General features: G+C 38.5%; 2 protein-coding genes and 1 pseudogene across 2 annotated transcripts; 2 read left to right on the forward strand and 1 right to left on the reverse strand.

Annotated features, from left to right (window-relative positions):
- The first annotated feature begins 209 nt into the window (after positions 1-209).
- On the forward strand, positions 210-4,455 carry LOC112829293 (olfactory receptor 5B2-like; annotated as a pseudogene).
- Positions 4,456-14,996: 10,541 nt separating this feature from the next.
- Positions 14,997-15,938, forward strand: LOC112829294 (olfactory receptor 5B12-like). The gene has a single exon (XM_025878775.1). It carries the CDS (start codon positions 15,000-15,002, stop codon positions 15,936-15,938), a length of 939 nt encoding a protein of 312 aa, XP_025734560.1. The 5' UTR covers positions 14,997-14,999.
- A 6,487-nt stretch (positions 15,939-22,425) lies between these two features.
- LOC112829295 (olfactory receptor 5B3-like) lies at positions 22,426-23,346 on the reverse strand. The gene has a single exon (XM_025878776.1). The coding sequence runs from the start codon at positions 23,344-23,346 to the stop codon at positions 22,426-22,428; it is 921 nt and encodes a 306-aa protein (XP_025734561.1).
- Positions 23,347-23,923: the final 577 nt, after the last annotated feature.

The raw sequence follows: 23,923 nt of genomic DNA on the forward strand, positions 1-23,923 counted from the left end.
AGGGAAAGCTGTGGCATAGGCTTCATTCAGTTCAAATGAGAAAAATCACAGCATGGAGCTCACCTCGAAGGCAGATCTGAAAGCTAGAGTCAAACCCAGGGACATGAGATTTTGACCCTGGTTCTTTGTCATCCAGCTTAAGGGGTCAGAGTAATGAGAGTAAGAGTGAGTTCAAAACAGAAGAAAACTGTTTCAACCCAAGGTAAAATATGGATCCCAAGGAAGAAACTGAACCAATGGCTGGTGTGGCCAATGATACGGTCAGAGGTAGGACAGAATGAGACACACAGGAGGATCAGAAGATCTGAGTGGACATGGTGTGTGGGGAAAGACAAATCAAAGAGTGAGGCTCTCAGACTTCAAAACTAATCTGTAACCTAGAGATTGGATATGGCTTCCCACATTTACCCAGCCAAGACAGAGAGCACCCTTTCATCCCACTAATAACATTAGAGCCAACACTCATGAGATTTGTCATTATTGTTTCTCATGCATTATTTTTAAACTCACAATTGCCCCTTCACGTTACATCTCCATTTTTAGAGATGAAAAAACTGAGGCTCAGAGAACTTAGGTTAGGAGAGTGTCTCCCAGACGGTAAATGCTAGGGTACCATTTGAGCACAAGAGCTTGAGCTCTTGTACTTGGTGCATTACCTTCTCTTCAGAAGTGCCTTTGCTGGTTGTCCATGTCTGCAGCAGCAGCTCCCCCACCACATCCACTCTACCTCTATGCTTCTGTCACCCCACTGCAAGTCTCAAATCCAGGAATAGTATCTTCATCATGTCAGTATTCCTCACAACTAACATTAACATGGTTCTGATAGATTCAATGGCTTCATGTGAATAGAATTAATTCAATTCAATTCAAATTTCAGTTACTGTCATGGGATTCTGGAATTAGTCTGCCTGGGTACACAGCTTGATTCTGCCAGTTAATATTTGGGTAAGCTTGGACAGATTACACAACCTTTTGAGCCTAAGTTCCCTCACAAAATAAATGAGCATAATGACTGGTTGTTTTGTCTTGTGTGTGCTCTAGATTTGAAGAACAAATTATTGCCATAATTGAAACAATCAATTTACACAGTTCAACTTCATTCTACTCTCTTTTCCAATTAACACTCTGTTCCTTTACTTCTCATCACTACAGGGCATCCTGTGATTCCCCACTGACATCCATGGAGAACAGCACAGAAGTGAGTTCATCCTTCTAGGACATACAGATGCTCCAGAACTGCAGGTCTCACTCTTTATGACATTCACCCTCTTCTATCTCTTTACTCTAGTTGGAAATCTGGGGGTGATTGTGTTGATTCTGTTGGACTCCCATCTCTACAATCCCAGGTACTTTTTCTTCAGTAATCTGTCTCTGATAGATTTTTGTTACATACCCAAGGTCATGACAGGACTTCTTTTTTTTTTTAATTTAATTTTATTATATTATGTTAGTCACCATACAATACATCATTAGTTTTGATGTAGTGATCCATGATTCATTGTTTTCGTATAACAGCCAGTGCTCCATGCAGTACATGCCCTCCTTAATACCCATCACGGGCCTAAGACTTTCCCCCAACCCACTCCCCTCTAAAACCTTCAATTTGTTTCCTGGAGTCCATAGTCTCTCAAGGTTCATCTCTCCCTCTGATTTCCCCCACTTCCTTTTCCCCTTCCTTCTCCTAATGTCCTCCATGCTATTCTTTATGTTCCACAAATAAGTGAAACCATATGATAATTGACTTTCTCTGCTTGACTTATTTCACTTAGCATAATCTCCTCCAGTCCCATCCATGTTGATGTAAAAGTTGGGTATTCATCCTTTCTGATGGCTGAGTAATATTCCATTGTATATATGGACCACATCTTTATCTATTCATCTGTTGAAGGGCATCTCGGCTCTTTCCACAGTTTGGCTATTGCGGACATTGCTGCTATGAACATTGGGGTGCATATGGCCCTTCTTTTCACTACATCTCTGTCTTTGGAGTAAATATCCAGGAGTGCAATTGCTGGGTCATAGGGTGTCTCTATTTTTAATTTTTTGAGGCACCTCCACACTGTTTTCCAAAGTGGCTGTACCACCTTGTATTCCCACCAACAGTGTAAGAGGGTTTCCCTTTCTCCACAACCTCTCCAACATTTGTTGTTTCTTGCCCTGTCCATTTTTGCCATTCTAACTCGTGTAATGTGGTATCTCAATGTGGTTTTGATTTGAATTTCACTGATGGCTGATGATGATGAACACTTTTTCATGTGTCTGTTAGCCATTTGTGTGTCCTCTTTGGAGAAGTGTCTGTTATGTCTTCTGCCCATTTTTTGACTTGATTATTTGTTTTTTGGGTGTTGAGTTTGAGAAGTTCTTTATAGATCTTGGATACCAGCCCTTTATCTGTAGTGTCATTTGCAAATATCTTCTCCCATTCTGTGGGTTGCCTCTTTGTTTTGTTCACTGTTTCCTTTGCTGTGCAGAAGCTTTTTATCTTGATGAAGTCCCAAAGATTTATTTTTGCTTTTGTTTCACTAGTCTTTGGAGATGTATCTTGAAAGAAGTTGCTGTGACTGATGTCAAAGAGGTCACTGCCTATGTTCTCCTCTAGGATTTTGATGGATTCCTGTCTCACACTGAGGTCTTTCATCCATTTTGAGTTTATCTTATCAGAGACCATTATTCCACCATGACAGTAGGTTTGTGTGTTTGTCTGGCCATAGGCTGGATGTCTGTGATGTTCTGAATGCCTCTATAAATGTTGGAGATACCTTCAGTCTCTCTTCCTGTATGTCCAATGTGGTTCAGCACTTTATCTGATATTCTAGCAGTCACAGCTCTGTCTTGCTCTGATAAGTACATCAGTAAGTTGGTTCTTATCTATATGACTGGCTTCCATTTTTTTTTTTTTTTTGCCTTTGTGGTTATCTTTATTTCCTACCTGTTTATATTTATCACCATCTTGAAGATGCACTCAGCTCAGGGGCATCAAAAGGTTTTGTCCACCTGTGCTTCCCACCTCACTACAGTGACCATCTTCTATGGGACAATCATCTTCATCTTCATGTACTTAGAGCCTAGCTCCAAGAATTCCATAGACACAAACAAAATAGCATTTATCATATGTATTTCCAGTTAACACATAAACTCCATGTGAACAGTAGCTTTGTCTGCTTTGCTCATAACTCTACCCTCCATAGCTAAATGAATCTCTGGTTCATAGGAAATTTCAGTAACTCTTTGTGAAATGAATGAATTAATAAATGAAGCTTTTAGTTTAATCATATCAATACATTGGCTATTTGGATCATGAATATTTATAATTCATCATTCATAAAATAAATTCATAAAATTCATCATTCATAAAATAAAAAATTTAAAATAAAAAAAATTTTAAATTCATCAGACATAAAATTATAGAACATTTCAAGATTCATGACCAGTGTTCCTTTTTGCTGAAATATTTTTATCTACATTCTCACTCAATGCTTTTAATCCCCATTTATGGATGCAATAATTTTCTGGAAACTACATTATCATTCCTTAGGAATGACATCTCATTGACTAGTAAGTAACACATCAAATAGATTCTATTTAGTAAATCATGAAAAGATATAAAGTATAAAACTATTTTAAAGTTTAATATCTCATTCAGTTCAGAAAATCACTTTATACACACTGGTTATGCAGTTAATTCCAGTGATTCTAAATATCCATAGAGAGATACTCTGATTTCTCTTCAGATCACATAAATCTTTCGCCTTTTAAATATCCATAGAGAATGGGAATGCAATAGTATTTGTCAATAGTAAATACAATCCACATTCAATATCCTAGCATTAAAGTGATCATGTGTTTAATTTTGATCCTCAGGAGAGATCAATTCTATAATGAAGCTCCCTATAGGAATTTGCACTGTTTCCTTTTCTGCATCTACACACTTGGAGGCACTCATACTCACAGTATATGAAAGACTGTGCTTGGGGCACCTGGGTGGTTCAGTCAGTTAAGTGGCTGACTCTTGGTTTCTGCTCAGGTCATGATCTCAAGGTCATGAGATCAAGCCCAGTGTCAGACTGGGCGTAGAGCCTGCTTGAGATTCTCTTTCTCCCTCTCTCTCTGCCCCTCCCCCATTCCTTGCTCTAAAAATAAAAAGACTGTGTTTGAATATGCTAGGATGGTCATGCTGACACTAGCATGGGCAGTGTGTTATAATATAAACGTTCTCTTTTGGCTCTAGATCTATGATGATGGTGATGTATCTTCTGCTGGAATCATTTAAGAAACTAAGTTTAGGGCGCCTGGGTGGCTCAGTTGGTTAAGCGACTGCCTTCGGCTCAGGTCATGATCCTGGAGTCCCGGGATCGAGTCCCGCATCGGGCTCCCTGCTCAGCAGGGAGTCTGCTTCTCCCTCTGACCCTCTTCCCTCTCGTGCTCTCTCTCTATCTCATTCTCTCTCTCAAATAAATAAATAAAATCTATAAAAAAAAGAAACTAAGTTTAATAAAAACTTTTGGAATAGTTTTAGGCTTACAGAAAATGTGCAAAGACAGTATAAGAGTTCCCATATATCCCTTACCCAGTTTACTCTGATGTTATCATCTATATTACCTTGGTACATATGTCCATACAAAGAATCCAACATTCATACATTGCTATTAACTGAATCCCATACTTACTTGGATTTCACTAATTTTTCTTTTGATGTCTTTTTTCTGTTCCAGTATCCTATCCACGATACCCCATAAGGAAATAAAAGTGGTTATTGTTTTATGTCATTATTTTGGGTGATGTTCTACAAGCAGCATATAAGTGAAAGAAAAAGTCATGGGGGTAAGGAGACAAAGAAGGTGAAGTAGTTACATATAAGAAAAAACTTGGTGGGTGCCTGGGTGGCTCAGTCAGTTGTGCCTGCCTTCGGCTCAGGTCATGATCCCAGGGTCCTGGGAACCCAAGCCCCACACTGGGCTCCTTGCTCAGCAGGGAGTCTGCTTCTCCTTCTCCCTCTGCCCCTCCCCCTACTCGTGCTCTCCTCCCTCTCTCAAATAAATAAATAAAATCTTTAAAAAAATAAAGAAAAAATTTTGGATATGATGACCAATATTGGACCTAGTAATACAAATTGAAAACACAACTTCACGTTATTGAGGGAATTGCATTGGCAAGAAAGCTATGAGCCTTGACTGAGCATTAAAACAACTCTAGAAATTTAAAATTGCGTGTGCAGAAGTAAGCTGTAAAAACTGAATATTCCTCAAAGAGCTCATAATCCCCCACATGCACTTAAACTGCCTGATGTGGCCATCAGCTTCACATAAAAACATTGCACAACAGCACTCAATATATCTCCCACTTGTTCTGGGACATGGCCAGACTCTAATACCCAAGGTCTTTAGCACCGGACAGTTCTTTCTGTTTTGAAATGCCCCAGAACTGTTCACTTGAACCCTGCAACAAACTAAGGCCCATCAAAGTTACCTGAAAACCAATTAGAAAGTCTCCTTTTCCAAAAATCCCATCTTCGTAACATGTTCGTCAATTTTATACATCTCTCAGTATTTCTTCTTTTTAATCTATAAAACTTACTCTCCTTTATAACATTTTTATAACCCCTGCTAAAACTCAAGTAATAGCAGATGGCTTCCCTTGCTGACACAAAATACAACAAGGCAAAACAAAACAAAACAAAACCAGCCTGTTAATTTTGTCTCAGATTTTGTCTTTGATACCCTTCAGAAATGATCTTAAAGAATAATGGGTAAGGGGGGGAAAAATCCAACTAGACTAGGGCCCAGGAAAAATAATGGAAAGTAGAATTCTCCTAGAGAGAAAAACAGGATCTCATAAAGAAATATCTCCACTGTCAAGGTTGCGGGAGGGGGCTGTTTCATAAGGCTGACTCAGCAAGATTTCAAAAGCGACCATTATATCTCTGTTCTTTACTTTCATAATAGGGAACTTTTTTTTTTCACTTATATTCATCCTGTTTGTATGTAATATATTGAGTAAGATGTGAGATAAGCTGTTTGGTTTTTATTTGTTTGTTTAGTTTGTAAGTTCCTAGACCATGAGGAGCCACGTTTGGACTGAATGGAGAGAACCATTGAACCCCTTTAGTGTCCTGGGTATTGAGCCTCTATAGTGATTAGTTGGGATTTAGGTTGTCTCCCTACTGGAAGCAGATAATATGGTCTGTGGGAACAGGGGGAATAAAATGGATATTTGATGAACATAAATATTACAGTAGAAGACACTTGTTCTTTTTGTGCCAAACTATTTTCTTTTTCCTCTTAAGCACATAGCTACACTTAATTTCTCAGCCTGCATGCAATTAGTGGAGGTCATGTCATTGTATCCTTGTCAGTGAAAGTGAGTATAAGTTACCTGTGCCACTTCCGAGTCTGGCCTGTGAAACCTTCCAGGTGATCCTTTGCTTATTCTCTCTTCCACTGTCACCTATTGGATAGAGAATCCAGGTCACATAGAACAACTAACTGAACAGTATATGAGCAAGTGAAGTCTCTATGGTTAAGCCACTGTGATTTGGGAGTTTCCTTGAATAACAGCTCGTATTATTTACACCAGCTAATATAAAGAGATTCCCATAAGACAGTCTGGAGGCTGTTGGCAAGAAGTAGATGGATGTATGATGAGAAATACTGTCAAATGTCTACAACACAATTCCACAAATTAATCCCCATCCAGCTTCTAAACATAATTAAAATGGATAGGACATGCATTTGCTCTACCACATTCAATATAAACCTACATGAGTACATGAGAATGGGGGTGCACACAAGCCTGTGAATAAAAAGTAATGCAGAGTTCCATCTATACACATACAGGTAGGAATAGGAAATTTGTCAAAGAAGTAAGTATAGTGTGGCTAATGTTTGATGAAAAAACATAACAAATCAGTTGAGGCATCAGAATATAAACTTATGTCAAATCATAATTATTTATTTATTTGAAAAACTGTTCTAAGAGTCCCAAATGCAGAAAAAAGTACTCTAGTATTTTTTTAATGAAGGCATGTGTTTAAGTCAATACGTTTTATGGAAAGCTACATAAGTATAGCACTTAAATGAATTCCATCTTGACTGAGCCATTATGTAGAAACAGCAGGTTCACATAATAATTTTCAAAAAGATAAAAGACCAGAGTAGAAGAAAACAAAAGAGATAATACCGGCCTTTCCACCTTATGTGTACATGACTACCAACTCCTCACGTTGAGTAAAAATAATGCACTAAGAATAACAAATATACTTTTTTTCTGTCTGTAAATGCTTTGAAATGGTTATTGTCCTCATTCACTTTTACCCTAGTTGATCTGCACCATCTGTTATCACTCTCCCAGTCACAGACTCCACATCGTTCACACTGACTTCCTTGTTATTCCTTCACAATTCCAAGCATGCTCCTACCTCAGGACCTTTGTACCTGCTATTCCCTCTGCTTAGAATGTTCCCTTGCTTCCTTCAGGACTCTCCCTAAATGTTACCTGTCCTATAGGTATGACTCCCCTTATAAAATGTTCACTTTGTTCTTCATGGGCCTCCTCACCTCAGCCTGCTCTATTTTTCATAGTTCTTATTAACACTGACTTATTTTATCTGTTCACCTGTTCATCTATATCTGCTAACTAGAATATAAACTCCCCGAGAGCTGCAGTTTGATCTTCTGTGTTCACAACTCTCTTCCCAGTACCTAGTAGAGTGTCTGGCTCAAGATTCTTTTGTGGAATGAACGAAGTAACTCTGTCATGAGTACACTATGTCAATATGTTGGATCTTTGAACCACTGATAATTCTGTCACACCACTATTAAATAATCCTTCTAAATATAATTTAGAACATTTCAAGAGACATGGCTGCTTTTCTCCTTTGTGGAATATTTTTATCTACAATCTCAGTGCTTGGACTCCCAATTTTAGATGCAAGGATCTTTTGGAACCCACCTTGCCATTCAGTGTGTCATCTGAAACCATCTCTTATTTTTCCCTTAGGAATGTCTCATTAAGTGGCAAGTCACACAATCAAACAAATCCTATTTAGTAAATTATGAAAAGACCTAATATTGAATGTAAACATAACCTGCATTCAGTATCCTAGTGTGAGATACAATAATTATCATTTGATTTTGGTTCTCCTGTTAGCTATAATAAAGCTACCCAAGGATATTTGCATCTGTGTCTTCTCTTTCTATCTCTATCTGATTAGAAGTATTCAACATCTCAAGATTTATAACACTGTGCTTGAATGCCTTAAGGCAGTCATGTAGATACTAGCATGAGATAAACTGATATTCCCAAATGGGCATGACTAGACTCCTTGACACGACATGCCAAACATCAAGAACCTTAAGTTACAGATTTTATATCTTAAATATAGGAATGGCTGACATGCTTTTTTGTCCCACCAGTTTATCTCACTAGTATCATACGCTAGTGGGACACTAGCATGCATTCCCTTCTGGCTCTAAAGTCTATAGAAATGGTGATGTTTCTCCTCCTGGAACCATTATTATCACTTTAAATATTTTTTAAATTCTAGAATGTTCTAAATTTTCAAAAACTTACAAAGATATTACTGTCACTTCCCACATACCCCTGCCCTACTTTCCCCTATTTCTAATGTGTTACTTTAACATGGTATGTTTGTCAAAACGAAGAAGCTAATCTCAGCATTACTGTTCTCTAAACTTAAGATTTTACTCGGATTTTATCCTTTTTTTCCAGGAATGTCCTTTTCTCTTGCAGGCTACAATTCAGGAACAACACTGAATTGAGTTGTTATGGCTCCTTGGTTTCCTATAACAGTGTCTCAGTCTTTCCTTGTCTCTCATGACTTGGACAGTTTTGAGAGGTACTAGTCAGATATTTTGTAGAATAGCTTTCAATTTGCAGTTATTTGGTTTTTTGGGGGGTCATGGTTAAATAAGGGATATGGATTTTCTGTCAGGAACAAGAAGTTCCCTTTTCATCGTGTTGTATCGGCGGTACACGTTCACAACACGACTTGGTACTGCGATATTACCTTTGATCACGTGGCCAAGAAGGCTTGGCCAGGTTGTCCAGTGTGAGGCAATGTTTTCCCTTCTTTATATTCTATATTCTATTTTTTGTAAGTAACTCACTAAGACTACCTTAGACTCCAGGCAGTGGGGGACTAAGGTCCACCTCTGGGAGTAGAGGGGGACATATAAATAAATGATTTAGAATTCTGTCTATTTTCACCATTTACTTATTTCTTCAGTCATTTATTTATATCAGTATGGGATCCCACATTTATTGTATACTTTGGGGTATAACCCTTTTGACACGCCCCCATCTGTTTTGAACAATTCTTTGTGTTGGAGCATTATGAGATGCTCAGACTCATCTTGCGTTGACCCTCTCCAGGCCTGGAATCAGTTATTTCTCCAGAGAGCCCTGCTCCCATCTATTGGAGAATACTATTTAGAAAATAAGATCTAGGAGCTGGGTAGGCTCATTGCTACTTGGCTGTCATTTCCAGGTGATCTTAGAAGACAAAACTAGGAAATATACATACACACACATTTATGCTTACTTCTGTATCTGCCCATCTATACCTGTAATAAGCTAAATATTTCTGACTTTAATTTTGTTCTTTCCAACCTCCCCCACTTCCTGTGTGACTTCTTTTCCTCTAGTGCTAGCTCAACGACAGTTTTTATCACGAATCAATATTGGATTTGTCAACTGTTTTTTCGGCAGCAAATGATATGATCACGTTTAATTTTCTTTATTAGCATATTGATAAGGTCAATTACATTCACTGATTTTCAAATGTTGGCTCAGCCTTGCATACCTGGAATAATTTCCACTTAGTCATTGTGTATAGTTCTTTTTATACACTGCTGCATTTGGTTTGGTAATATTTTGCTAAGGATTTTTGTATCGATGTTCACGAGAAATGTTTGCTTGTAGTTTTCCTTAGTGGTAAGGCATTTATCTTATCTGGTGTTAGGATTCGGGTACTCTCTATGCTTTGGCTTGTTTGTTTGTTTTGTTTTGTTTGTCATTTGCTTAGTAAAAGAAACTGTTATAAATTGTATTTACATTTTGCTGGATTTGGAAACCTGAGAAACTGATCCAAATAGCTCTTCCTTCACTTTTCTTTTTTTAATTTTCTTTCCCAGCTAACTGAGTTGGAATATTCCCCTGCTAGAACAAAGTTGATACAACACTGATGAGTAATCAGGCCAAGGTGTGAGTAAGGAGGGACAAAAAAGCATGTCAGCCATTCTCATATTTAAGATATAAAATCTGTAACTTAAGATTCTTGATGTTTGGCATGTTGTGTCAAGGAGTCTAGTCATGCCCATTTGGGAATTAAACGGTGAGACAAGACAACTCAGGACTTTGAGCAAAAGTGGTAGTGGCAATCTGTTTTCCTGGTTAGGCTCCCTCCACTGTTGCCATCCCTGCCTATCACATAGGTGTGGGTGATAATGTGGGGGAGAGAGGTGATCTTGATGTACACAACAGAAATCAACTCTGGCTAACTTAAGCAGAAAAGAAATTTATTAGAAGATTAAAGGGGTGCTCACAAAACCAAAGGGAATATGTGATAATTTAGGCTAAGAAAATCGGTGTTAAACAAAGAAAGCCAGAAGGCAGGAACCACAGGCAAGACAAAGCCCTTGAAAGAGTTTTGTTAAGACAATTCCTCTGGCACATCCACCATTTCTGCCTTGGACGCTACTATTGACGGCTGCCACTACCACAACTGTTGGACCCTTGCTAATGTCATATGCCATAACACCTATTGCAAAAAATTCTAACTATCCTAACTTCTGTATGGCATTAATTGCATTCCTTTGGCTGAGATAAGTTCTTCTGATGCTTGCTGAGCTGTGAGCATGGTAAGCATAATAATAATAATAATAATAATTACTGCTCTCAAATACACCCCTTCCTAGTACATTGACCATGTTCTTAGTGCTTACACGTCTTAATTAATTTAATCTTCACAGCAACTTCACAAATAAGTACTATTGCAATTCCCATTTTACTTAAGAGGAACTGAGGCTTAGAGACATTAATTAGCTCCCCCACATTCCAGGACAGTTTGGACAGAACCAGGATCTGCACACATGCCACCCTCTGGAGTCTTCTCTTGTGAACTTGTGAACACAGTGTTGTACAGTTTCCTACTTGTGAACCCAGTGCTGTAGTTTCCTACCACGTTTCATATATTGGGCAATTATCAAAAGTAGGAAGAGTTTGGGTAAAGGGCATCCAGAAAAATGTCGTATCTCAGCTCCTGGTGGCCATGTTATAGTTTCTACAAAGACATATACCTGGAATTTCTTTGTTGAGTCCCTGGGTTGTTCAGCTTAGTCTGGAAGTCAGTGGGCAAACTGAATATGCTATAGATGAATTCTTGCTTCCCTGCTTTGTCAACTTAAGCAGCTCGTATTTGAATTCTTCTTTTCTCACTTGAATTCTTACTTCTCAGTTTGCTAATCATTAACACACACCTCAACCCCACCATGGTAGGGTCTGTGGAATTGAGTCATGGTGACTTCTAAGGCCGCTAGGGGGTAAATTATTTCTTTTAGAGACAATGGGCACTTTCAGAAATGAATGGAGGCTCTCTCACAAAAAAGTAAGACTTTGCAATTATTTTTTACAATGTTTGGTGAGAGTTTACTGTGTACCTGGCTTTGTTTTAAAAGCATATAAATGTTAATTTATATGCTTCTCATAACAACTGTATGAAGTAGGCACTATCATTGTCTTCATTTTACAAATGAGGGAGCTGAAGTGTAGAGGGGTTATATAACCTGTAACCTTCTTCACATTAATTTTTGGAGGTCATGTGGCTGTGGGACAACACAACTTCCATAATGCTCCAGCCTGGTTTTCATGACCTCTCTCATGATTCTGTCTGATTGCCACTGGGAAATTTAATGCTGAATCTTTTCTGAAGATATCTGCACTGTCAAGAAGAAATAATCCCAAGTCATGTAAATACATCAATGTTATGCCTTAACAAACTAAGCTGGGTCTCTAATTGCTTCTTCTCTACGTGAATGGACTCAGAGGCTATGGTTGCTCTCTTGGGTACCTATTCCACTGAGAATCTCATGTATGTATAAATCCCTCTGTTTCCCCATCATTAGCTCCTAACATCCCAACATGACTCTATTTGACATCACTTTGGAGGGACCAGTCTGTGTGCCATAGGCTCTTTGGTGTTCTTTTTGTGAATCTTCATGTAAAATGTTGTCTATTTCACTAAGTGGCCTTATTTCACAGACATATTACTCTGAGCCTGTGAAATGAGCAGGGACAAAATCCCAGGCCGAAATTTTGTCCCTGGTGGGTATGATGATTCTTTTTTGGAGTGGCTCAGCACTGTAGAGTCCATTCAGAGACTTTCTTCTGTTTTTCCACATGGCAGCATCTCTGTGTGACAGGTTGGAGAATATTTTATAATCCCCATCTAGTAACTACCTTTTCTTTATATCTCCCTGCCTCTAGAGAACCTCAATCTTTGTGACCAGACATTAAGCAAGGAGATCAATGGGACATTTTCTTTCTCTTTGAGTGGCACTAGCAATTTGAAGATCATAAGTGAAGTTGTGTCACCTTCCTTGAAGGGCAAGGTAAATGTTTAGCTCAGTTCTCTGGTCTGTTAGATTGTGGTATTTGAAGATGTGCTATGTGAAGTTACAAGGGCAACACCTTCCCAACACCTTCCCAACACCGATTTTTCAGAGTTTAATATTCTTACGCTTCCAGACTGCTTGGCTGGAGTCCAGATGTTAGAGCAACCTTTATTGATTAGGAAAATGGTGATTTTTCTCAAATAATAGAGATGGTATTTTTCTCATCATTTAACATCCCTGCACTTAAGAGAGCACTTAGAAACTGGTAAGGACTCAGTACATCTTTGTGGAGGTAATGAGTGAAAAGATGAATAAATGAATACATGAATGAATGAATGAATCTCTGAATGAGCTGTTTATTAAGCCTGTTAATGAAGCACATTCTGAAGTACCTGGTACTGTGTTATTAAAGCTAGTCTCATGTGCAACTTAACAGAGGCTTTGTAGAGGCCCTGGATCAAAGGTTTTAGACTTCTGTGAATAAGTAACAGTAGTGCCTGGCTACCCATTATTGTTGATATTATTGTTGTTTTTTTAAGATCTATTTATTTATTTTGAGAGAGAGTGAGAGAGAGCACATGTGAGCAGTGGGGGAGGAGGAGCAGAGGGAGAGGAAGAGAGAATCTCAAGCAGAGTCCATGCTGAGCGTGGAGCCTGGTGCAGGGCTTGATCTCATGACCCCGAGAGCATGATCCTGAGATCACGAACCTGAGATCATGACCTGAGCCAAAACCAAGAGTCTGACACTCAACCAACTGAGCCACCCAGGAGCTCTATTGATCTTATTGTTGTTAGCTTTAAAAAGACATGGCCTATGGGACACATTTATTATCTACTTGAAAAGACAAAACTTTGGCATCGTTAATATCTACTCCTTGGCTCCCACCATCTTTCAGCTCCCATATCTGCATCTCACCTCTGATTTTCTCTTCTTACCTTTTCCAGTGACCCACTGCAGGACTCAGTTCTTACCACACATGGCCTAAGTGATGCCATGGCTTAGAGCAGGTACACAGGAGGTGGTGACAAGGACATGAATTCAGGCTATATTTTGAAGGTAGAGATAACAAGATGTGCTCATGGACTACATGTGGAGTGTGAGGGAAAGAGCCAGGGCTGAATAATTCTGGCATTAAGAGATTCTTTGTGGAAGACTTTATCAGGGTTAGCCAGATATGTAACCTGGATTCTGAGAATTGTGGAGGCTATTTTATGATGAGATTATACAGTTGGCTGAAATAATTGGTATAACCTTCAAGAGATTCCTTTTGCAGTAGTCATGCCATGAAAGATAGTATCTCAACATTTGTACCTGTTATCATTCCTGATGTTTGGCCCCCAATTTTTTGTTGTTAATATTTTTAAAAACAGTATGTTTGTTTAAACAGATTTGAATTTAAGTTATGAGGTCACTCACCCACATAAGTTTCTTTAGTAGTATGGTTCCAATAATTGTGTTGGTTTCTTTTGTTATTTTTTTCAACAGCCTTATATACATACTATTAATAATAATAATATTTATTTAATAATAATACAACTTATGATTTATTACACACTATTAGGCAGTATTTTGGGTGATTCAAATATATCAACTCATTAAATTCTCCAAACAGCCTTGTGAAGTACTATTATTATCACCTCTGTTTTATTTTTTTTTATTTTTTATTGTTATGTTAATCACCATATATTACATCATTAGTTTTTGGTGCAGTGTTCCATGATTCATTGTTTGTTCATAACACCCAGTGCTCCATGCAGAACGTGCCCTCCTCAATATCACCTCTGTTTTAAACCGACACACAGAAAGGCTGTGACTTGCCCAGGATTACCAGCTAGCAAGTGGAAATGCCAGGATTTGAATGCAGATAGGTCACCCAGAGACCATGTTCTTCACTAGAACAATATGCCGCCTCTGGAAATACTTGTGTTGTTTTCAAAGTGCCTTTTAAAATTCCTCTAAGAATCTTGTAATATAGTAAAAGTAGGAAACACAATGCCCACTTAGTTTTTTCAGATGAAGAAATTAAAGCTCAGGAACATTTATGTTGCTTTTCCGAGGCAATAAAATGAAGATCACAGAAACCTTCAACCTCCATGAAAATAAGCAATAGCCAGTTTGAAGATAACTGAGTGGTAATTTGGAATATCTCAGTGGGGTCAGGAACTGACAAGTATGTATGTACCCTTACACATTGAAAGATGGAGGTCAGAAGATGCCAGTCTCTGGGTTACTGGGAACCCTGTACTGGTAATGGTGTCATGGTGCACTCATGTCATTTGGGTGACTTGGGTGAGCTCTGAGTCATTTTCCATGCATAAGTAATTTATCCATTTTGCCTTCTGGTGAACCATAATTTCAAAATAGTATCTATGGAGAACAGCACCAAGGTGAATGAGTTTAGGCTCTTGGGACTGACTGACAGCCCAGAACTGCAAATCCCTCTCTTCATAATGTTCATTTTCATTTATCTCACTACCCTCATTGGAAATCTTGGGATGATCATGTTGATTCTGTTGGACGCTCGTCTCCACACTCCCATGTATATTTTCCTCAGTAACCTCTCTCTGGAGGACTGTGCTTACTCCTCAGCTGTTACCCCCAGTGTGATGGCTGGGTTTCTCACAGGGGATAAAGTCATTTCCTATGGCGGATGTGTTGCTCAGATGTTCTTCTTTGTGGCTTTTGCCAGTGTAGACTGTTTCCTGTTAGCTGCCATGGCTTATGATCGGCATGCAGCAGTACGTAAGCCCTTACATTATATCACCACTGTGACTACAAGCTTGTGTGCTCAAATGGCAGTAAGCTGCTATGTCTGGGGCTTTGTTGACTCTGTCATCTATACTGGATTCACATTTTGCCTCTCTTTCTGCCATTCCAATGTGGCCCATCACTTTTTCTGTGATATCCCCCCAATTTTGGCTCTTTCCTGCCTTGATATCTATATAAATAAGATTGTGCTCTTTACCTTAGCAGCTTTCAATGTCTGTTTTGCCCTTATAGTTACCTTGACCTCCTATCTGTTCATCTTCATTGCCATCCTGAGGATGTGCTCAGCTGAGGGAAGGAAGAAAGCTTTCTCCACCTGTGCCTCACAGCTCACTGCTGTAACCATCTTCTATGGGACTGTCATGTTTATGTACTTACAACCCAGTTCTAGTCATTCTATGGACAATGACCAAATGGCATCTATGTTCTATACAATAATAGTCCCCACGTTGAACCCTATTGTCTATAGTCTAAGGAATAAAGAGGTGAATAATGCTTTCAGGAAAGCCACTAAGAAGCTGAAAATTCTGTTCAGCCCGTAGATCAATTAGAGAGATTATAAAAGCTGTATAGTTAATCAGTTATCTATTGTTGTGTAGCAAACTATCACAATGCTTAAAACAACAGTTTATTATTTCTCATAATTCTGTGGTTGGTGGGGTAGTTCCTTTAGTGCTTTCCTATGGGCCCACTCATGAAGTTGCATACCTTCTGCCAGGTCAGCTGGGCTGAAAGGTTCATGTTTCTAACTCATATTTCTAACTGTGGATTCTGGTTACTGTCCACCTCTTCTCCACATGCTCTTTCATCCTCCAGAGGATGGACAAGCTTTATTACATATTTTAAGTATGAAAGTAAAACTGAACAGTTTCTTGAAATTTAGACTCCTAACTTACACATTTTCTCTACCACATTATACTAATCAATGGTGTCAAAGGGTTGGCCCCAATGCAAGCATGAAGAAAGACTCCACCTCTTGAGGGAAATAGCTGCAAAGAATTTGTGCCCATAGTTAATCCACCATAATTAGAAATTAGGTTAAACTGCTGTAACAGAGAAAGCCAAAATACAGTGGCTTAAATACCATAGCAATTTGTTCTCAAATAATGGAAGCTAATGTAGCAACGTGAAAATGAACTATCTGGACGGCTGGTGTGTCTTGGTCATTCAGGGCCAGGTTCAGTCCACCTAACCTCTCTCTATTATCTCCTAGAGTGTTGAGTGTTGAGTTTGTCCTCATCATAACTCCTCTATCTGGAGGAAAGGAGGAAGAGATGAGTTGAAAGAAAAATAATATCTCTTCAAGAAAGTAATATAGTCACTATCTGCATGACTTCTGAGTACATTCCATTGGCAAGGATTTAGTCATAAGTCCACAAAAACAACCTGCAAAATCAACTTCAAAATTTAATCTCTTTCTAAAAGACAGTGGATTAAGCTGAAATCTCAATACTTTTGGAAAAAATAATGGAAAAACATATCCTGGAAAGCCAGGATACTGCCACACAATTAGTAACTGAATCTGAGCTTCTAAGACCTGGAACTTTCTCAATAAAAGGTCAGAGAGATGAGTAGCCAGTGAGTGGTGTTTTAGAGGTGAGTGGTGTTCTAGAAACCAAGTGATGAGAAATGCATCAAGAGGAAATGGATGTGTCTGAGCTGCTAGTAGGTTAAGCAATATCAAGACTAAGAACTGGAAATAGGCCATAGTGATAGCAAGTTGGTGGGTGACTTTGAATGGTTATAGCTAGATGGTGGAAGAACAAATCTCATTAAATGTATACTCTACAATCTAGTCCATGATTATTCTTTGCTTTACATCATTTCTAAGTATTTTCCCAACCTGCATGATGGAGTAAATGTATGTTTTCTTTTCCCAGAGCAGCTAGAGAGATAAGGCTTTGAGACTTTCAACTTTGAGAAGAGAGATAGACAGAGCCTAACAACATGATGGGAAGCCACGGTTTCAGGAGATGATTGGTAAAAAGATGTTTTGGCAGTAGATGATGCTTCATGAACTTGAGCATCAGTTATATCGAATGCCTACTTTGCAGCAATTCATTGTTCTGGGCTTCACTTCCCCTCCATTTTGTCTGAGTACAAGATTATTGTGTAACTGGTTCTTTGGAAGAATGGAGAAGGAGTGGTTTAGGTCACCTTGGGGAAAAGCAGTGTAGAGACAGGAAAAGAAGAGGCACAGGAGGTGGTGTGGTGCTTGAAGTGATGGACAAGTAAGACAAAGGAAGGGATTTGGAACAGGAACTGAGAGACAAAAGGAAAACTTAAACACACACAATCCCTACTCAGAGACACCGCAGAACCATTTAGGAAGGTACTCAGCCTCTTGTAGCTAGCTAGTTGCTATTTAATCTACCAGTTAAAGGAAAGAAGGCTGGAGGATTTGGGTTCATTTGAGTTACAACTGAGAAGTGAGATGGGCTCTTTGGAGAAAGAACTGATTACCGGGTTAGGACAGGAATAGCACAAGAGGAACCTGGAGTGTCTTGTAGTTCCAGAAAGTAAGGAGGAGAAAAACAAGAGGGTTGGGTATATCAAAAGGAAACAAGAGTAAAACTGAAAGTGCTCCCAATGGCCAAAGACAGAACAACTTGAACAAGAAAGTAAATAACATAGGACTACATTGTACCCCAAAGTATAAAGCAGATATATGTAAGTTGGTGTTGATAGAAGTAATTAATAAATAAATAAGTAAGCAAACAAATCTTCCTTATAGAAAAATTCTAAATAATATATTCAGACTTCCCCAGGAGGTAGAGTGTAGTCCCTTCCACCATGAGTGTGTCCTGAACTTAGTGTGATGTTTCTAAAGTGTACAGCATGCAGGGGAAAAAGGTAACATTACACTGAAGCCCCTGGCAAACATACCTTCTTTAGGTGATTAAGGTTAAGACCCCCAGTGACAAGTCATGTTGGTAATGTGTCCCCTGATCAGATATGAATTTGTTATTTTTCTGAAAACCTACAACCCCTGTAACCATGACCAGAAAAAGTAGACAAACCTAAATTGAAAGACCTTCTAGAAAATGCCAAAGCAATACTCCTCAGAGCTATTAAGGTAGTTAAAATCCAGGAAAGACTGACACTCTCACAGATCAGAGGAGACTAAGGAGATAGGACAGTATATGTAGGTTTGGATACTGGATCAGACCCTGTAAGAACAAAACGACATTAGCTGAAAAATAATAATCTGCACGAATTCTTCAAGTTTAGAGAATAGTAATGTATCAATACTGGTCTCTTCGTTTTGACTAGTGTATTATGATAAAGTAAGATGTTAACACTAGGGGAAATTGGGTGGGAGGTAGGTGGGACTTGTTATAATATCTTAACAAATATTGAAAATCTAAAATCATTTTCAAATTTAAAGTCATTATTAAAATATGGCTCCAGAATAGAAACCATCTTCATAGACTTCAGAGAAGATCTTTGTGTTGCATCACACAGACCCCACCAATGTCAGCAATGTCTTAGGACATTCAAGCACAGGTTTGCAAGTCTTGAGAAGCTGAATGCTTTTAAAATCATGGAGATGAGCACACCTGGACGGCTCAGTACGTTAAGCGTCTGACTCTTGGTTTCAGCTCTGGTCATGATTTCGGGATGAGCTCTGTGCTCATCAAAGAGCCTGCTTGGGATTCTCTCTTTCCCTCTTCCTCTGCCCCTCCCCCTGAGCTCTCTCAATAAATAAATAAATAAATAAAATCTTTTTAAAAATTAAAAAAAAAAACAAAGTAAATAAAAAAGTAAAACCAGGGCACCTGGGTTGCTCAGTTGGCTAAGCGACTGCCTTCGGCTCAGGTCATGATCCTGGAGTCCCGGGATCGAGTCCCGCATCGGGCTTCCTGCTCGGCAGGGAGTCTGCTTCTCCCTCTGACCCTCCCCCCCTCATGCTCTCTCTCTCTCTCAAATAAATAAATCAAATCTTTAAAAAAAAAGTAAAATCATAGAGATAAGAAAAAGAATATGGGTAAAAATTCCTTTGGATAGGTTTATCATAAAACTGAGCTCACCTCTAAGTCAAATAAAATACACAATGATTATATATTATATTAGCATATTGAGGTAGGTTATGTTTATTGTGGTAAAGTGTTGTCATGTTTACATTTTCTATGGATGTTTAGTCACTGGAGTTGATTGAATAATCATTATTTATGAAGGACTTTTGCAAGTTGAATAATTTAGAAAACTTTGTGCAGTCTCATATTTTGTGTTTTTACAATTTGCTAAATAAAATGTCTTTCATGTGTTATTTTTCATTTAATGAGAAATTCCTAGAAGAAAAGAATTAAGATGGCTTGATATGATTCACGTGATAGTGTGGCTTCCAAAATTTATTTGTATGAAAGCGGGAAATGCAAACAGTGAGTGAGAGACTATATAAAGAAAACAGCCACATCTCCTAAAATGCTCTCAAATTCTTTTTTAAAGAATTACATAATGGGTAATCAACTATAATTATCAGTAGTTCAAATATATTGACTTCTGGACTCAAAGCTTAATTAATTTATTTATTCATTAATTTAGCAAATGTTTATTGAGAAATTAGTATGAACTAGGGTATAATTTTTGTTTGGGGATAAAGTTGTCGATAAAACAAATTCACTCTTGTGTAGTGTATGTGCTAGGTAGACAGGTAAATGAATAAACAAGCTAACAAACAAATAAATAGAAATACTTGAGTACTGATCAGGACTATGAAGAGTAAAACAAGTTGGGAACAGTGTCCAAGGGGTGTGGGGAGACTATTGTATGGTAACACTTAAGCAAAGACCTGAGGGAAGTGAGGGAGCTTTCTGAGCATTGGCAGCAGCAAGTACAAAGACCCTAAGGCAGGAGGGAGCTTGGATGGTCCAGGAACAGCAGGGAACTCAGTGTGAGTGAAGTGGAAGGAGCAAGTAGAGAGCAGCCACACATGATGTAGCTCATCTGAAACCAAAGTGTCCTGAATGAGGAGCACTAGCCATCTCATAGTATTTCCAGAGAGAAAAATAGCTAATGTGATCATTACTCAGTGCACTTATTTTTTCACAAAATATAAGAAAGGATCATTATAAACAGATAAATTGGAAAATTCCCTTATTATATACTGATCAACTTTTCTTTTTCTGGCCTTCTTTTTTTTTGAAAATTGCCCTGTCAGGAGACATGAACAGACATTTCTGCAAAGAAGACATCCAAATGACCAACAGACACATGAAAAAGTGCTCAACATCACTCAGCATCAGGGAAATCCAAATCAAAACCTCAGTGAGATACCACCTCACACCAGTCAGAATGGCTAAAATTAACAAGTCAGGAAATGACAGATGTTGGTGAGGATGCAGAGAAAGGGGAACCCTCCTACACTGTTGGTGGGAATGCAAGCTGATGCAGCCACTCTGGAAAGCAGTATGGAGGTTCCTCAAAAAGCTGAAAATAGAGCTACCCTACAACCCAGCAATTGCATTATTGGGTATTTAACCCAAAGATACAAATGTAGTGATCCAAAGGGGCACGTGCATCCCAATGTTTATAGCAGCAATGTCCAAAATAACCAAACTATGGAAAGAGTCTAGATGTCCATCAACAGATGAATGGATAAAGAAGATGTGGTGTATATATACAATGGAATATTATGCAACCATCAAAAAAATGAAATCTTGCCATTTGCAATGATGTGGATGAAACTAGAGGGTATTATGCTAAGCAAAATAAGTCAATCAGGGAAAGACAAGTATCATATGATCTCACTGATACGAGGAATTTGAGAAACAAGACAGAGGATCATAGGGGAAGGGAGGGAAAAATGAAACAAGACGAAACCAGAGAGTGAGACAAACCCTAAGAGACTCTTAATCTCAGGAAACAAACTGAGGGTTGCTGGAGGGGAGGGGGGTGGGAAGGTTGAGTTGGCTGGGTGATGGACATTGGGGAGGGTATGTAATATGAAGAGCACTGTGAATTGTTTAAGACTGATGAATCACAGACCTGTACCCCTGAAAAAATAATACATTATATGTTAATAAAAAAATTTAAAAAAAAGAAAATTGCCCTGTGACAAATCTGTTTCCAACAGACAGAATATTAATTCCTTTAAAATATTGTATGTTGTAGCTTTGAATAAAATGTGCCACAAAAGGCGTATATCTTTATTTAAAAACTTATATCATGTATTTGGGCATCTGGGTGGCTCAGTTGGTCAAATGTCCAACTCTTAATTTCTGCTCAGGTCATGATCTCAGGGTTGTGAGATCAAGCCCCGCATTAGGCTGTGAGCTGGGCATGGAGTCTGCTTAAGATTCTCTCTCTCTCTCTTTCCTTCTGCCCCTTCACCCTGCTCTCTCTCTCTCTCTCTCTAAAAAAAAAAAATTATGTCATGTTTTATTTCATTTTGGCCTTTTTTTCACCATCTTAAATCATTTTTTTCTTCTTCAAGTATAATTAACATACAGTGTTGTATTAGTTTCTAGTGTACAATATATTGATGCAACAATTTTATATATTTCTCAGTGCTCATGAAGGTAATGTACTCTTAATCCCCATTTTGGACTCTTGTAAAATTTTCAACTACAGAAATAAATAATGTCAGACATAAATTTATATTCTAATATTTAAATTGGTTATTTTAACTTTTTTATTAAAAATTAGTCATACTACAATCAACTCCTTTAACAAATTCCCCCCTCCTGTGTGTATGTGCACATATGGGATTCTTGCATATGCTTTTTTTCATGGGTTTGTGTGTGCCATGGTTTGCATGGAGGCTTGCATTGCCATATGGTAGAAAAAATAATGAAGATGTAATTAATAAAACTTACTACAAGCAGAGCCCCCAAATTCATAAGATTCCCCTTGGCCATCCTCCTTCAGATATCACATATTTGAACATATATTTTCTCTTCAGATTATAGATTTTTGAACAAGAAATGGTATCACCTCAGTAATTTAGGTGCAGTGCGAGCATTAAAATGGTCATTGCACATTAGAGACCTGACAACAATGACACAGGTCATTGTGGATACTATGATTTCAAGAGGTAAAACCAACAGACAATTTTGCTTTCTCAACCACCTTCTTGAAAGCAGTTTTAACCTCCTTGTTCTTCAGGCTATAGACCAGGGGATTCAGCATGAGAATGACCATTGTGTAGAATACAGATGCGATTTTGTCTGAGTCCATGGAATGGCAGGAGGTTGGCCCATAGAAGATGGACACTGTAGTGAGGGGGGAGGCAGAGGGAGATAAAGCTTTCTGATATCCCTCAGCTGAGTGCATCTTCAGGATGGTGATAAAAATGAGCAGGTAGGAAATCAAGATAATGAGGAGAGCAAAAAAGATTTTGAAGCTTGCTACAACAACAAGAACCAGCTCACTGACATGTTTATCAGAGCAAGAGAGAGCCGTGACTGCTGAAACATCACAGAAAAAGTGATGGATTAGATTGGACATGCAGAAAGAGAGACTGACAGTGTCCTGAATGTGAATGGAGGCATTAAGGAAACCACAGATGTAGGAGCCCATGGCCAGACAAGCACACACACCTGTCATCATGGTGGTGGTGTAATGGAGGGGTTTGCACACTGCTGCAAAATGGTCATAAGCCATTGAAGCCAACAGGAAATTTTCCATGGTGGCTAAGGCTGCAAAAAAGAACCTCTGAGCAGCATATGCACTGTAGGAGATGACCTTGTCTCCCACAAGGAACCCAGCCGTCACTTTGGGAATTACAGCTGTAGAGTAACAAAAGTCCACCAGAGACAGATTACTGAAGAAAAAGTACATGGGAGTGTGGAGATGGGAGTCCAAGAGAATCAAAAGAATCGTCCCCATGTTACCAACCAGAGGGATGAGGTAAATGAGGGTGAACATGATAAAGAAGGGGATCTGCAGCTCTGGGGCATGGGTTAGTCCCAGAGAGATGAATTCAGTCATTTCTGTGTTGTTTTCCATGGGTATTGTTGGAGAATCACAGGAAGCCCTGTAGGGATGAGAAATAAAGAAACAATAAAAAACAAACAAGTAATTGAAGTGAAATTGAAAGAGATACACAGAAAAATGATAGATCAATAGATGTGCATGGTTTCATTATACCAATAATTCTTACTTCATATTATTCAGATCTCAAAATTTAATGCATGAATTACCTATATAGTTATACATTGCTAAAACTGAAGGATCTTCATGGATCATATTCCACTTTCTAAGTTTTGTAAATTTGTAAACTGAGATGTGGAAAAAGAATGTCTTGATTAAGATGATGTGTCTATACCTTGGCTCATTGAAAGTAAAAAAAAAGATGGCATGTCTGGAATCAAATATATCTGTCATTTCAGTTCCATGGGTCATTAAATGTTTACACTTGTATGTTGCTCTAGACAGAAACTACTTTAGACACTATGCATATATTCATTCTTTTTTCTCAACAACCATATGAGATTGACTGGTTATTACCCCCATTTCATTTATGAAGCACAGAGATTAAGTCATGTGTTCATGTTTACAACATTATGCTGCCAAAGCCAAGTTT

The sequence above is a fragment of the Callorhinus ursinus genome, unplaced genomic scaffold (genome assembly GCF_003265705.2).
Source record: "Callorhinus ursinus isolate GAN/ISIS: 27379988/994484 unplaced genomic scaffold, GSC_fseal_2.0 scaffold21, whole genome shotgun sequence".
NCBI lineage: Eukaryota > Metazoa > Chordata > Mammalia > Carnivora > Otariidae > Callorhinus > Callorhinus ursinus.